This window comes from Panthera leo, chromosome D3, assembly GCF_018350215.1.
Source record: "Panthera leo isolate Ple1 chromosome D3, P.leo_Ple1_pat1.1, whole genome shotgun sequence".
In the NCBI taxonomy this organism is placed as follows: domain Eukaryota; kingdom Metazoa; phylum Chordata; class Mammalia; order Carnivora; family Felidae; genus Panthera; species Panthera leo.
The window spans coordinates 46,890,899-46,907,206 of NC_056690.1; the positions used below are offsets into that span (position 1 = coordinate 46,890,899).

General features: G+C 39.5%; 1 protein-coding gene across 6 annotated transcripts in view; it reads right to left on the bottom strand.

Moving 5' to 3' along the window:
- Positions 1–16,308, bottom strand: part of OSBPL1A (oxysterol binding protein like 1A) — a 243,168-nt gene that overhangs the window by 31,093 nt on the left and 195,767 nt on the right. For all 6 annotated transcript variants that reach the window (XM_042909435.1, XM_042909430.1, XM_042909431.1 and 3 more), the window contains one exon: positions 7,904–7,979. In XM_042909435.1, the coding sequence (XP_042765369.1) occupies positions 7,904–7,979 (76 nt within the window). The remainder of the gene's footprint in view (positions 1–7,903; positions 7,980–16,308) is intronic.

Genomic DNA, 16,308 nt, shown 5'->3' on the forward strand with positions numbered 1-16,308 from the left:
TGTGCAAATATTTAAGACCTGGGTTACAGAGAGAAACTCAACTTAGGTCTCTGGCTAAATTCGTCTGCTCGTTTGCCCAGGCAGCCAGCGTGCAGGCAGAGTCCTCACCCAGGAGTGGGACCCAAGCACTAAATGGGTTTCCAGGCTCCTCAGTGTTGGGCAAGTGCTAGAAGCAGCCTTGGTTCTGCTTGTTGGATGTCCCTTCTGCAAGATGAGGTTGGCACTGGCTCCTTCCTCACCACCCCCTCCCCCCACCGCCCCATCTCCCACAGCTACCAAGGATGTAAACATTCATCCCGCTTACATTTAAGGGCTTTGGAGAGTCAAAGGTCTCTTTCACATCTTCGGCTACTCAGCCCCCTCCCTCCATAAGATGTCTACCATCTATCTACTAGTTTATCTTGTATGAGAGGTTCTTGCTATCCGAATACCATTGATTGTGCCCAAAGCAGCCGCACGAAGAACTCAAAAGACAGCCCCCCTGGGACCATCTGAATGAGCAGTTTAAAAAAGGCCTTCCGCCCTTATGCCTTCTGCTGTTGGTCACACCACTGTTCCTCAGCTCTCACAGACCTGCCCAAGGGGAACACAACAGGGGAATGAGTGGGAGATAACACACTTGGAAATGAAGGAACTGTGGAGCAGGAAAGGGGTATGTGCTTGTGTGTGAACTGAACCACACTGTGCTCAGCTTGGTGCAAACCAACGGTAAAAAAAAAAAAAAAGAAAAACAGAAGACAAGCTACAAGGAAAAAGATGAACAAAAAGATATTCTTTTCCTATTCTTCCTGTCTAGTAGCGGAGTATTTTCAGAGTTGGGAGGCATTTAACCGAAGTTTGGACAACCACGACAGGAACGTGGAAGGACAACAGATGTACTGGCTGACGCCTGGATGGATCTCAGTCTTCACCCTGTATTCACTCAAGGTGCACAAAGACTGGCTAGTAGCTACGTGGGCAGGGCTGCTTTAAGGGAACCAATTTCCAGAGGCTCAGCCTCCATAGGCACTCTTACCTAACTATGGGAAGGTCTGAGCAGACACCTGCATTGGAGGTCATGCTTTCTCTTCTCCCACTTGCCCTCAACTACTCTTCTATGACGGGGGTGGGGTGGGGGGACACCTCACACCATCCTCAATCACTGTACAGTATTCTCGCTCTGAAATGTAAAACTCGTTAGGGTACCAAACGAAGGGAGGTGTAGAAGTACAGTACTGGTATCAGTGAGGCCCCTTTAACTGAGGCGCCATAACCTGCATGAGGGCCCCATGATTTTCCCAGTTTCAGTTAAGGGAAAGACCTGACATCAGAAAAGGGCTCTTCTGGCCATTTCTCCCATACCAGGGTATTCTGATTTCAGAAGACTGGAAAGGAAGGTGGTAAAGATGCTAGGTTTTGTTTAACTACTTTGCTGTTTCTGTTCCCTGTCTCTCAAGTCAGTATTTATCATGTACCAGCTTTGGCAAAGCTCCAAATCTTACCTCAGTCTGTGTCAATCTTAGATTTAGAATTCAAGAATGGGACAGATGTCACAGTGACATATACTAACATGTTTATCTGAACCCCAAAATACCATCACTCCTGGCAGGACATCCAGTTGACCTGGGATGTGTCCAAGTATGGACCGGCTCTACGGCTGTGTGCAGGCACCCTGCATCAAGTGAATGAGCTAGATCTGTGGTTTTGAGGGAAAAACTGTAAAGCTCACGGTAAGATAAAAGCATTTTATCAAAAATTATTATACTGATACAGGTGTGTTTCAGCGAAAAATATTTCAATTTTCTCATCCCCGTCTCACTACTGCAATGTACATGTGAGTAAGAGGACAGAGCTACGTGTGCACCAAGAGTTGAGAGCCCTGGCAAAGCTTCTCTGGCTACATTTCCCAGAGACCAAGGCACCTATGACTCCAATGGAGGCTCAGAAGATCTTCTACGAGTTAGACTTCTCCAAATTTGTTCACAGTAACACTGAAGAAAGTCCTAATTGAGTTGTCAACTTATGGATCATAAAAAAAAATTTTTTTTCAATATATGAAGTTTATTGTCAAATTGGTTTCCATACAACACCCAGTGTTCATCCCAAAAGGTGACCTCCTCAATACCCATCACCCACCCTCCCCTCCCTCCCACCCCCATCACCCTCAGTTTGTTCTGTTTTTAAGAGTCTCTTATGCTTTGGCTCTCTCCCACTCTAACCTCCTTTTTAAAAATGTTTTTGATAATACATTGTTATCTGAACTTGTGGCACACAGTTGGCAAAGGGTTGAAGAACTGAACGGTATTGCGAGATTCAAAAACCCCACCAAATCTCTACTCCCATCTGTCTACTAATATGAGCAAGGTTTTTAAATCCCAGAATCTATTAAAAAATTACATAACTGTTATTGAAAAGTCCATCACATTCTAGCAATAGATAGGTGACATTCTCAGATCTCTAAACCCAGCAGAAAAAATCCATTTTATGAACATTTCACCTTTTATGTTAATATTTTCATAAATTTTGTAATGCTTGTTATTTTGATCACTCACATATTAATACTTGTAAGAATAACAAGACACAAAGAAACTTAAAGTCTTAAGGTCACAGGATATACACTGATTTTTATTTTTATAAGTATTTTTGTGATAGCAAAGTGTGATAATCAGTAAAAGACCTTAAAAGATAAAAAGTGTAGGAAATATGGAGAAGAATGAGTCAAAGGAGCAAATGGAACTGTAAACTCTTCAAGTCTTAAAGTAACAGCTTGCTCTTGTATTGAAATCTCTATGGTATTTGGTTCCACTGGACATCATTAACAATAATATCACATTTTCATTTTAAAAGGTCATATATATTTATAATATATCAGACCTTTCTCATTTCTGATAATAATCCAACACTAATATTCTATGACTCCAAGATATTTAGTGAACACAGGGTTGGCACCTGCAAAGCCCTGGGCACAGGTGCCTACTCAAATTCTGGGCCTCACCCCGGTGCTGGCCCTGGTTTTGAAAGTCACTAGGCATGAACACCCAGGACCTAACCTCTGGGTGAGTCCGCTGAGAAACGCTGAAGGGATGAGAGAGAAGAGGAGAAAGAAAAACGGGAAGTGCAGGACAATGGGATTATGAGATCAGAGCCCTTCAACAAAAGGACAATGGGAGTAAGGAAATAAGGAAGAAAGGTTTCAAACCACTAACCAGTATCAGTATTAGTTCTGAGCTGGGAATCTGTTTTGTAAAAGCTTCAATTACAGGAGAGTTTTAGAGTTGAGTATCAGTTATGTAAAGTATTCATTTCATGTAGTAATAATCCAACATTTAGTAACATAATCCTGTCCAAAACAGATTGGAAGGACAAAGGAAGATGTCGTTAGTTTGGAAATCTAAGTCTCCATATTCTTTTTATTTTTTTAATATAATTTACTGTCAAGTTGACTAACATACAGTGTATACAGTGTGCTCTTGGTTTTGGGTTTTGTCGCTTACATACGACACCCAGTGCTCATCCTGACAAGTGCCCTCCTCAATGCCCATCACCCATTTTCCCCTCTTCCCCCACCCCCCTTCAGTTTGTTCTCTGTATTTCAGTCTCTTATGGTTTTCCTCCCTCCCTTTCTGTTCCTATTTTTTCCCCTTCCCTTCCCCCATGGTCTTCTGTTAAGTTTCTCAGGTTCCACATATGAATGAAAACATATGATATCCGTCTTTCTCTGACTTATTTCACTTAACATAATATCCTCCAGTTCCATCCATACTCTTTTAGAAAGAAGCAAAGCAAAATGCATACATATGTGGAAATGGAAGACAGGGTCAAAGTGAGCCGGCTGGAGACGGTGCTGCAGGGCACTGAGGTCCAGTATGGCCAATGTCAGGAGAAGATCTCAGACTTTCCTTCCCGATCAAGACAAATTATACCTAGACCACACCTGGCAGATAAGCATCCGTCATGAGTTCATAAAAGCCATGTATTTATGTTTTGGGTTTTTTTTTTTTTTTCATTTTTTAGTAATCTCTATACCCAGTGTGGGGCTCAAACTCACACCCCAAGATCATGAGTCTCATGCTCTACCAACTGAGCCAGTGAGTTGCCCCAAAGCCATATATTTTGAACAATGATACTATACAAGAAAACCAAATAATCACAAGGGGCATAAATTTTTTAAAAAGTTGGGACTGGACCCCAGTTCAGTGTAGAATCGTGAGGTTTTCACCTGCAGGACACTCACACTCTCCACTCTGCTCTGGCATGCTCTCAAGTCAATGGAGACATCATAAAAAGCTATGGTTCCATACCAAATATCCTCCGCTACTTTTAAGGCTTATTATAGAGTTGAGAAACTGGGAATGTGGAGTTACCGGGAAGAGCTGGCTGAAAGAAATGTATATGGCTTTTGCAATGGAGATTTGCCCACATCGAAAGGAAGTGAAGTGTTTGAGTATTTTCTTAAGATTTTATTTTTTTAAAGTAATCTCTACACTCAACATCTATCATGAGTTCATAAAAGTCATGTACTTATTTTTTCTTTAAAGATTTTTATTTTTAAGTAATCTTTGTACCCAAAATGGAGCTTGAGCTCATAACACCGAGGTCAAGAGTTGCACGTTCCACTCACCCAACCAGCCAGGTGCCCCTTAAGTGTTTGTTCAGTGTAACAGAATCATAGAAATGTGGGGTGCGCCTGGGTGGCTCAGTCCATTAAGCATCCAACTCTTGATTTCGGCTCAGGTCATGATCTTATGGTTTGTGGGTTTAAGCCTAGTATTGGCTCTGCACCGACTGCTCTCTGCTCTGCACTGACAGTGAGGAGCCTGCTTGGGATTCTCTCTCCCCCACCTCTCTCTCTCTGCCCCTCTCTTGCTCACACGTGCTCTCAAAAATAAATAAACTTAAAAATCTGAAAAAGAAAAAAATAATCACAGAAACGCACTGCAGGATTTTTAAAAATGACTTTGTTTTGAACTTCAGTACAAAAACATTATGGATATTACATTTTCTAAGTTTTGAACTATTTTCTCTTGGAGGGTGGAAGGAGGCAGATTTTGGAGGGTCAATAACAAAAATTACTTTTAAAAACTTACTCTAATGATGATATTTGTTTCTCTCAAGATACACTGCACTTGGGGCGCCTGGGTAGCTCAGTCGGTTAGGTGTCCAACTCTTGATTTTGGCTCAGGTCATGATATCACGGTTTGTGGGATCGAACCCCACAATGGGCACCATGCTCCTAGCATGAAGCCTGCTTGGCATTCTCTCTCTCTCTCACCTGATCTCTCTGCTCCTACCCAGCTTGTATGTTCTCAAAATAAATAAATAAGCTGTTTAAAAAAGATTCACTGTACTTTATTTTTACGATATACTGTACTTTAAATCTCTATTGTTGGCCAACTGTTACACCTTTCGATTGTTTCTATCGTCTATGAGAGGGGATCCTATGACAGTGCTTACAAGATTTCCAAATGCTAGATAATTCCTTCAATCCACATTAGTAAATGTCCTTCTAAGAATGTTGGCCTCTTATAAATTTAGTAGAAGATTTCCAAATGCTAGATAATTCCTTCAATCCACATTAGTAAATGTCCTTCTAAGAATGTTGGCCTCTTATAAATTTAGTAGAGAACGTTTATTTATACAAATAGTTCTGCCATAAAAAGTAAAAGTGAAAACATTCTTCTAGAGAAATAAGAGTTTATCTTTCAAAGTATGACAGGTATGATCCAACATAACATTATGTCCTATCTTTTAAAAGAATATTCTCCATTTAGACAGAACGGTTGCTTTAGACATAAACTAGACCTCTAGCCTAAACAAATTCATGACACCGTCACTAAATCTGATACTTGTGAGACAGAAGATGGTAGCAGACAGATTCAAGCAAGAGAACAGAAAACTGTATTTTCCATGGTGTCCCAAAATGCTCAACCACAGCTGAAGTTTGCATACAAATTCTGTTGACCACATAGTCTTTGACAGATGTGGTATTAATTCTACAGTGAGGGTTTCATTCATCAGAGATTATGTAATGCATTTAATAAGTTGGAGTCAGCATTAATTTAACATAAATGGAAGTATCATTTATTGTAAGGATGAATATTCCTTTTGTGAAACTGGTTTAATTTTACTATTTTTCTTTTGAGAGAGAGAGAGGGACTGCATGTGTGCACACAAGCAGGGGAGGGGCAGAGAGAGAGAAAGAGAATCTCAAGCAGGCTCCACACCCAGTGAGCAGCCTGACACAGGGCTCCATACCAGGACCATGAGATCCTCATCTGAGCTGAAATCAAGAGTTGGACGCTTAACCAACTGAGCCACCGAAGGCGCCCCTGGTTTTAATTTTAAACACACAAATATACCTATTTGCATACTAAGTTATGGTGGTAAATATGTTTACTAAGGGTTTGAAAAATATTGCCTCTGTAGAATACAAATATTAATTCTTTCCCTGAAAATTTCAGATCCAAAGACAGTAACATGTATAATTAATGTCTTAAGAAAATATACATTTGGTTTGTCCTGATGAGTCTTAATTAGAGGCAGGTGCTCTGATTCTTTAGTGTAATTAACTGCTGCTAATAATAAAATTGAGCATTATGCTAAACCAGGGACTTCTTAGACAATTTACAGAAATTATGTTATTTCTCTCTCAATACACCTCTAAGGTACAAATTATTCTAACTTTACCCAGTAGAAAACCCCTTCCAGGGGGTATAACAGGTCCCTCGGGGTCTCACAGATAGGAAGCAGAAAAGTTGGGATAAATCCCATTACCCGGCTGTAGACCTTAGTTGAGTTACTCTCCACATAGAATTGGAAAATATTTGTTTAAAATGACTATTTCTGGGATTAGCTCATTGTTCCCATTTGGAAAGTCTCAGATGAGGTAACCCCATGCAGAGAACACAGACATTAGAGAAATGCCGAAGTGGGCATGTCATGAGTTTCACGGATGGCAAGCAGCGGAAAGTGACTATACTTCTTGGTGCAGGAAGTTCCCGGAGCATGTTCAATTGTCACATTACAAAAAGTAATGTCCAGGCAGATTTCTTTAGCAGCTCAGGACTCACATGTTTTACATTGTTCATCATTCTAGTTGGTCAAAGTTCCTGCTAGCAGAATGAAGAGAACTTTACTCAGAATTCTAGCCTAACTGATGTCTGGTTGGGGCTGTGGACCATTGTTTAAAAAAAATTTTTTTAGGTTTATTTATTTTTGAAAGACAGAGACACAGCACAAGCAGGAGTAGGGCAGAGAGAGAGGGGAACACAGAATCCGAAGCAGGCTCCAGGCTCTGAGCTGTCAGCACAGAGCTCGAAGTGGGGCTCGAACTCACGAACGGTGAGATCATGACCTGAGCCGAAGCCGGACACTCAACCGACTCAGCCACCCAGGCGCCCCAATATGTGGACCATTGTTTTAAAAAGAACCTAAGTCTTCATGGAATTTAGCAAATTTTGCCAGGTGCTGCCCTTCCCCCCAAATCAGATCTACCTACACAGCCAAGCAGAGACACATTCCAAATATCTAACATACCACACTTAAAATTCAAAGCTCAAAACAAGTAGCTCGTATGAAGAAGTGCACATGAAATTATATCCTACACTTTGGTGAGTCTGCTTTCTGAGAGAATTTCTGGGTACTTTTATGGGGAAACACAAATGTGGTGTGACAACAGGAAAAGAGCATTTTCTTTCCCTATTTTCTCAACAGTGAAAAGTCACACTGAAATCCTATTAAAATGGCACAAAGAGTGGTTCAAATTCTGTCAGGCAAATCTAAGACCTTTCCTAATTTCCGAATCTCAAGTTTCCGTAAACTTTGTTGTACATTACTTTTATGCCAACATTAAGATTCCCTCGCAAAGAATATGTAAGGAAACATGGCTGCTTAATGTTACATTAGAAATTGATAGTTAATTTACCATTCCAATACATTTTCTTAGGATGCTCCAGATACTGAAGTCATTTCTGGAAAACATAGGGGAGGGCAGGCTTGTTCTGAAAGAAGAAAAGAAAAATAAACATTTAATTTTAATGCCATTGTCACTAGGAGGGAAAAGCTATTGCCATTAATATGAACACCACAGGCATGCATGTATGGACACCTTAAAAATGTGTACAACAGGGTCTGCCAGAAGCTATACCCCAATCACTGCTATGCTGGCCCCTGAGAAGTGTCACAACAGACCCGCTGGCCCTGTGCCTTTGCTGTCATTCTGATCCTAGGATTCTAGCTCTCCCTGCTGGTGTCCAGCTTTCTGCACCACCTCACAGGTACACCTTCCTTTCATGTGCTGGCACAGCAGACTCTGTCGTTTGGTCCTAGACATACCTACCACTTCTGGATACTTCATACATGATTTTACTCTAGCTGCTGAATAATGTAAACAAAACGCCATCACAGGGCCTAAAGGTTTTTAAGAAACTAAATGGAAAAATGCAAATGAATTATAAAGCCGAAGTAAAATTTAGGCCTGGCTTCATATGTTAGCACCAAAGACACGGATGTGAACAAAATTTAGCCCCTCTGGATAAGACAGGAAACCCCTTGCAAATTAAGCTCTACAGAAGGAGCATTTTCAAAGCCTCTGCAGGGGTTTCAAGGTAGCCAGAAGGCTGGTGGATGTCAGTGGCAGAGTGGCCTGGGTAAGCCACATGTCAGGGCTCAGGCATCCAGACCTGGCTGGTCAGAAGCTGACCCCCCTTCCAAAAATCACAGTGGCAGCACTACTGGGGGCAGCGGGCAGAGATGCCAGGCCAACTTCCTAAAACCGTTAATACATTTTTTCTCAGTTATCTTAGAATATGGCAAGGGATGCAGGTTTAGCAATTGCTGGTTAGAATATACCTACGTAATTGAAACATTAAACAAAATAGTAAACAAAACAATTTATCTTCTAAAGAACTTTTATTCTACAAGCTAATTTGAATTACAGAAGTTAACAAAGTTTTAAAATGAATAATATTTTTAAATCCTCCATGGTAAAATTCTTCTGACTTCTTTTTCTTTTTTAGAAACACACACTGCTCATTTGGCAGATTTCTCATCTAACCAATCTGCTGGATAAGTAGCCACAGATGGTATTTAAATCACATTCTCCACCATCCAGGACCATGAATCTCTGTAACATGAACAATGGAACCTAGGGACAGAATCCCAGCCATCATCTACCATTTGCCCATTCACAGTGCAGTTTTAGAGATGTGTACAGTTGACCCCTGAACATTGGTTTGAGCTGCATGGGTCCACTTACATGTGGTTTTTTTTTTTTTAATACAGTACAGTACCATAAATGTATTTTCTCTTATGATTTTCTAAAATCTCACTTTATTGTAACATATAGTATATAATACATATGACATACAAAATGAGTGTTAATTGGCTGTTTATGTTATTGGTAAGGCTTCCAGTCAACAGGCTATTAGTAGTTAAGTTTTTGAGGGTTCAAAAATTATATATGGATTTTCGACTGCCCGGGAGGTGAACTGTTCAAGGGTCAACTATATAAACTAACGTTTCTATCTTTTGTCTGTGAAAAAGTCAGCCATAAATGGAACAGATGCTAGGAAGTTTCAGCCTGAAATACGCTTTGTGAAGACTGAATGAGGGGCTGTAATTCCTCACAGCCAATGCCTACACTGAGAGCACAGGTATGTATCACTATTCTGATTAAAAGCAAGAAAAGCAAGAAATACTCTGGAAACAAGACGATAAAAGACATCCAAAGGTTTTTTTTTTTTTTTTTTTTTTTAAATTTTTGATTTAGAAATTACAGGACTGCCAGCCAAGAATCCTACCTGAGAATATCCCACATTCATTTTTATGCACTTATCTCATTATGTTATTTTAGGAAAATGTAGTATTCATTCATTCATCAGGAGGCCAGATTATCTGCAACATTATCTATTCCAGAACCCAACCAGAAAGCAGAGCTAAAAGGGACTGTGAAAGGCAACAGGCCATCATAAAGTCCATGCTGTTTTCTTGTGTAAGACTGAAAAAGCAAACTCCCTTAGATCATACTGTGTGCAATAAGTTGATCAAAAACATCAAGAGAAACACTGGCCTCCAAGACAAGCACACAACGTGGAAGCTGTAGCACAGTAAAAGACCTCAGGGTTGTTGACCGTAATCTGAGTCAAGAGCATGATGCTCCTGCCAAAGAGGCAGGTGCAATCTCAGATTGCCAAAAGGAGAACAGCAGCTAGAACATTCCCAAAGGGCAACTCTGCAATGATCAGACCAGAGCCAGGATTCAGATCCATGTGCCACTTTTAAAGGGAACCTGAACACCTGAGTTCAGAAAGACTTACCAGAGGCTAAGCAAATGTGTCCTGGAAAACATTTCTTATAAGAAATGGATGAAAGAAATGTGCAGTCCAGAACAAACAAAAGAAACTGGAGGTCTGGGGAACAGTAGGCATGACAGAGGTCTTGGAGCAGTAGGGGACGGGGCCAGGAGCAACAGCATCCCCATAACCACACCCTGCCCCACTCAACAAGAGCACTCCCTACGCACCTTTGCTTGCTTCGGTATTCTCCACAGCACTGACCAACACACAACATACTACTGTAGGCTCTCAAGTATTAACCACTTCCCCCAAAATGGTGTAAGAGCTTCTGGAGAGCTCACGTTTCACCTACTGCTGTATCCCTGTTGCCCATGACAGTACCTAACACAAAGGAGGAGTTGAAGTATTTGATGAATCAACTTTAGAATGTATAAGGCCTTTTAGCATGCATTATCTCTTTCATAAACAATTTGGTTTATTCTGTGCTACTCAAGTGACTAGGACTAGGACCACTGGGAGAAGTTATAGGATCCTGATAGAAAGGTCTTATAATTCATTCCAAATACGAGAAACAAGAGATTCTTATTAGTAAAGGTTTCAAACAGAGGCTGAATGAGCCCTTTCTGTCATGGCCTGAAAGGCATTCCTGCACTGGGTGGGAAGCTGATCTAGAACAGGGATGTCACTCAACACCCAATAAAGAACATTATGGGCCCTCACACAAAGAACTACCCAGCCCCAAATGTTAATGATGCCAAAGCTGAGAAACCTCCCACAGAAATAGGAAAGCTTCATATAGAAATTTAAATTTTGCAGTGGCTATATTAAAGAGAGCAAGATAAATTCATTTCAATAATATATTTTATTTGGGAATGATGTCAGCATCATGGTGCCATGAGTCATTCGTCTTCTCTCCCCTCTGATTTACCACTAATTGGACATACGTATCCTGGAAGAGAAAAAAAAAAAAAAAAAAAAAACCCACAGCGCCTCTGCACAGCATAGCAAGATGCCCGAGAAATCCGCCTGTGTACCCTCGAGGGAGTGGACTGGCCCTTGGAAGAGGCGGCAGACCTGGCAGCAGCCGACAGCAATGGCAGAGAAGGCAGCAGCTGGTCCTGTGGTGAGCCAGCACACAACCTTTCTGTCAGAGGAAGTGAAGTGGAGGGAGGGTTACGGCAGGGGTGGGGGGGGGGGGGGTCTGCCTGCAAAGAGGTGAGCTGGAGGGACCAGGCCCACTGAGGAGAGACCCCTGAAGGAAAGCATCTGCTGTCTGCCCCATGAGGCAAGAGACTGACCCAAAAACCTCTGGAATCCCCTCCCACTTGAAGTTCCCTTGACCCAGCCATCGGTACACCCAAAGCGCCAAGTGCTAAGTACACACCTCCCTCCACTTTTTTTTCATGCTCCCCACCCTTAGCAGGAAGTCAGCTCTGGTAACAAAAACCAAAAGGTTGTGCTATAGCCCCATCTTCTGGAAAACAAAAGGATAACCCTTATTCAACCTGTTGAACTGTTAGAATTAAAGCAAAGGAAACCTTGGCTAAATAAGAAAGGTGTTCACTACTTCAAATGTGGAGGCAGGGGCACTTCTTAACAAATACCGTGAAAAATCACATAATATAAAAATCTATAATGACAATTTTCCACCAATGGAACCCAAAGACATGAACACTGCAATCTAACTGATAATTTAAAATAGCAGTTATGACGAAATTCAATGAGCTACAAGAAAACCCCAAATGGCAATACAATGATCTCGGAAAAAAATTAACGAATAGAAGTGTTTTACCAGAGAGATTGAAATTCTAAAAAAAAGAAATAAACAGAAATTCTGTAACTGAAGGACTCAGTAAATGAGATGAAGAACGCACTGGGAACAGAGCAGATCTTATGGAAGAGACGATTAGCAAGCTTGAGGAGAGAAATACAGAAATGATTCAGGTGGAAGGAGAGAATGAAGAGTTTAAAAAGTGAAAGCACCCTATGAGAACTATCTGATGCCATTAAAATGCCAATAGAAGAATAACAGGTATGTTGGAAGGAGAAGAGAGGGAGAAGGGAACAGAGAACCTACTTAAAGAAATAAATAGCTGAGAACTTCCCAAACCTGAGGAAGCAACTGAATACGTAAATCCACAAAGCTAACAGAACACCTTATTACCTCAAGGCATAAAGACCTTCTCTAAGACACATTATATTACAACTGTCAAAGTCAATAATAATGAATGAATTTGAAAGGCATGGGGGTGGGGGATGGGGGAGACAGTAACCTACAAAGGTACTCCCAGTAGGCTATTAGCAGATTTCTCAGGGGAAACTCTATAGGCCATGAGAGAGTAGAATGACATATTCAAAAACTGCCAGCCAAGAATACTCCACCTGGCAAAGCTATCATTCAGATATGAAGGAGAAGTAAAGGCTTTCCCAAACAAACAAAAGCTAAAGGAGTTCACCACTAGACCTGCCTTAAGAAGAAATGTTGAAGGAGAGACACTTCAAACATAAATGAAAAGATGAAAGTACACAAAATTCAATCTGATTAACCAGGCAAGTAATAATACAGTAACTCTTTTTTTTTTTTTTTTGGAATACCATATTAAACTTAATTATAGCATACAAGAAAAGAGCATTAAGAGTAACTAAAGCTACTACAACTTGGTAACAAAATCATAGCATGCAAAGAGAGTAATTTGTAACAATAAAGGATAAAACTTTTGTAGATGAATGAAGATAGATTGCTATCAACAGAAAAAGGACTATTTTATCTATGAGATGTTTCATGCAAACCTCACGGTTACCACAAAGCAAAAATTTAAAGCAAAGACACAAAATGTAAGAAAGGGGGAGACTCAGCAAATTACCATGGAAAACCACCAATTTACAAAGGTAGACAGAAATAGAAAGAAAAAGAAACAAAGCAGAGACAAAATAACCAGAAGGCAAAAGGTAAAATGGCCGTAGTAAGTCTTACATAACAGTAATCACCCTAAATGTAAATGAACTGAACTCACCAATCAAAACGCAGAGTAGCTGGGTAGATTAAAAAACAAGAGCCAACTATGTGCTGCCTGACTGCAGCTTCATTTCAGCTCTAAAGACCACACAGGCTCAATATGAAAGAATGGAAGGTGATATTCCAAGCAAAAAGAAAAGAAAAGGTTAGTGTAACCATACTTCTATCAGGCAACATAGATATCAAGCCAAAAAAGCGTAACAAAAAGCAAAGAAGGTCATTATAAAATAAGGGGAGGGAGTCAATATATTAAGCAGAGAGAACAGTCATAAATATATACAGTACCAACACCTGAGCACTGAATATATATATATATATATATATATATATATATATATATATATATATATATATGCATGCGCAATATTTAAGCAATTAATAATAGATCTTAAAGAAGAAATAGAGAACAATACAATAACTACAGAGGAATTCAGTACCCCAGTTTCAGCAAGGGACAGATCATCCAAAGGACACTAAAAGCAAACCACATTTTAGAATAGATGGACTTCTACAGAACATTCTATCCAAAAGCAGAATACATATTCTTCTTAAAATGCACATGGAATATTCTCCAGGACAGATCATATGATAGGCCACAAATCTTAGCAAATTCAAAAGACTGAAGTCCTACCAACTATCTTCTCTGATCACAATGCATGAAATTAGCAATCAAGAGGAAAGGGAAATCTTCAAATACGTGGAAACTAAACAATACTCTTCTGAACAACCAATGGGTCAAAAAAGAAACCAAATGAGAAATAAAAAATTATCCTGAAACTAATGAAAATGAAAGCACAACATACCAAGTATTGTGGGATGCAACAAAGCAGTTCTGAGAGGAAAATTTATGCAATAAATGTATATGTTAAGAAATTAGATCTCAAACAACCTAACTTTACATCTCAAGGAACTAGAAAAAGAACAGACTAAGCCCAAAGTTAGCAGAAAGAAGGAAATAATAAGGATCAGAGTACAAATAAGTAAAATAGAGCAGAAAAACAATAGAAAGGATCAATGAAACTAAGATCTAAGACCTGGTTCTTCAAAAATATAAACAAAATTGACAAACCTTTAGCTAGACTAAGAAAAAAAAGAAAACTCAAAATTAGAAATTATAGGGGTGCCTGGGTCACTCAGTCAGTTAGGCGTCCACCTTGGGCTCAGGTCATGATGTTCTGGTTCATGGGTTCAAGCCCTGCATCAGGTTCTATGCTGACAGCTCAGAGCCTGGAGTCTGCTTTGGATTCTGTGTCTCCCTTTCTCTCTGCCCCTTCCCTGCTCACACTCATCCTCTCAAAAATAAATAAACATTAAAGAAAAAAAAAAAAGAAATTACAACTGATACTATAGAAACACACAGAATTATAAGACTATCATGAACAATTAATTATATGCCAACAAATTATATAACCTAGAATACATTTAAGTTACATTTCTAGGCTACACGTTACAAATCTAGGATACATTTCTCGAACACATAACCTACCAACACTGAATTAAGAAGAAATAGAAAAATCTGAACAGATCAATAATGAGTAAAGAGACTGAACCAGTGATTAAAAAAAAAACAAAACAAAAACTCCCAATGCAGAAAATACGCAGACCAAACAGGTTCACTGAAGAATCTATCAAACATTTAAATTTAAAGGAGAATTAGCACCAACCCCCCTCAAACTCTTATGAAATACCAAGGAGAAAGAATACTTCCAAACTCATACTGTGAAGCTAGCATTACTTTGATACTAAAACCAGATAAGGATACCATAAGAAAACTATAAACCAATATCCCTGATGAGTACCAATGCAAAAATTCTTGACAAAATATTAGCAAACCAAATTCAAGAACACGTTAAAAGATTATACATCAGGACCAAGTGGAATTTATCCCTGGGATGTGAGTATGGTTCAACATACACAGATTAATGAATGTAAAACATTAAAACAATGAAAGATAATAATCACAGGATCATCTCAATAGATGAAGAAAAAGCCCTTGACAAAATACATCCTTTCGTGATTAAAAACCCTTAACAGACTGAGTATGGAAGGAACATACGTCAACATAAGAAAGTCCACATGTGACAAACTCACAGCTAACACTATACGCATGTACTGGAGAGAAATGGAAAGCATTTCCTCTGAGATCAGGAACAAGGCAAGGATGCCTACCCTCACCTCTCGTATTCAATATAACACTGGAAGTCCTAGCTGGAGCGATGTAGGCAAGACAAAGAAATAAAAGGCTTCCATTACCATGGTGTGAAAGTCATATGCATTGAATTTTTATCTTTTCCTGGGCTATACATACAGTACTCTCTCATGATGCCAGGTGATGGCAGCTACAGCCCCCAATCAACCACAAGTTCACAAGGGTAAACAACCAATACACTTATAACCATCCTGTACCCATATAACCATTCTGCTTTTCACTAGCAGTACAGTATTCAATAAATTACATGAGATGTTCAACACTTTATTATAAAATAGGCTTTGTATTAGATGGTTTTGCCCAACTGGAGGCTAATATAAGTATTCTGAGTATGGTTTTTTCTAGGCTAAGCTATGATGTTGGGTAGGTTAGCTGTATTGAATGCATTTTCAACTTATGATATTTTCAACCTCTGATGGGTTTATTGGGATATAACCGCATTGTAAATTGAGAAAATGGAGTAGAGAAACCCCCAAAGAATTAGTAAAAACAAAAACCAAACACACACAAAACTGTTGGAATTAATGAACAATTTCAGTAAGTAGCAGAATACAAAATCAACATATGGAAATCAATTACATTCCTTTATATTAATGATGAAGCAACTGAAAAAAATTTAAAAGACCCACCGCATTTCCAGTAGCATCAAAAACAATAAAATAGGAATAAACTTAACCAAGGACATGAAAAATCCATACAATGAAAACTACAAAATTTTGCTGAAAGAAATTAAAGACGCAAACAAATGGCAAGACATCCATGTTCACAGACAGAAGAATTAATACTGCTAATATAGCCACACTAGCCAA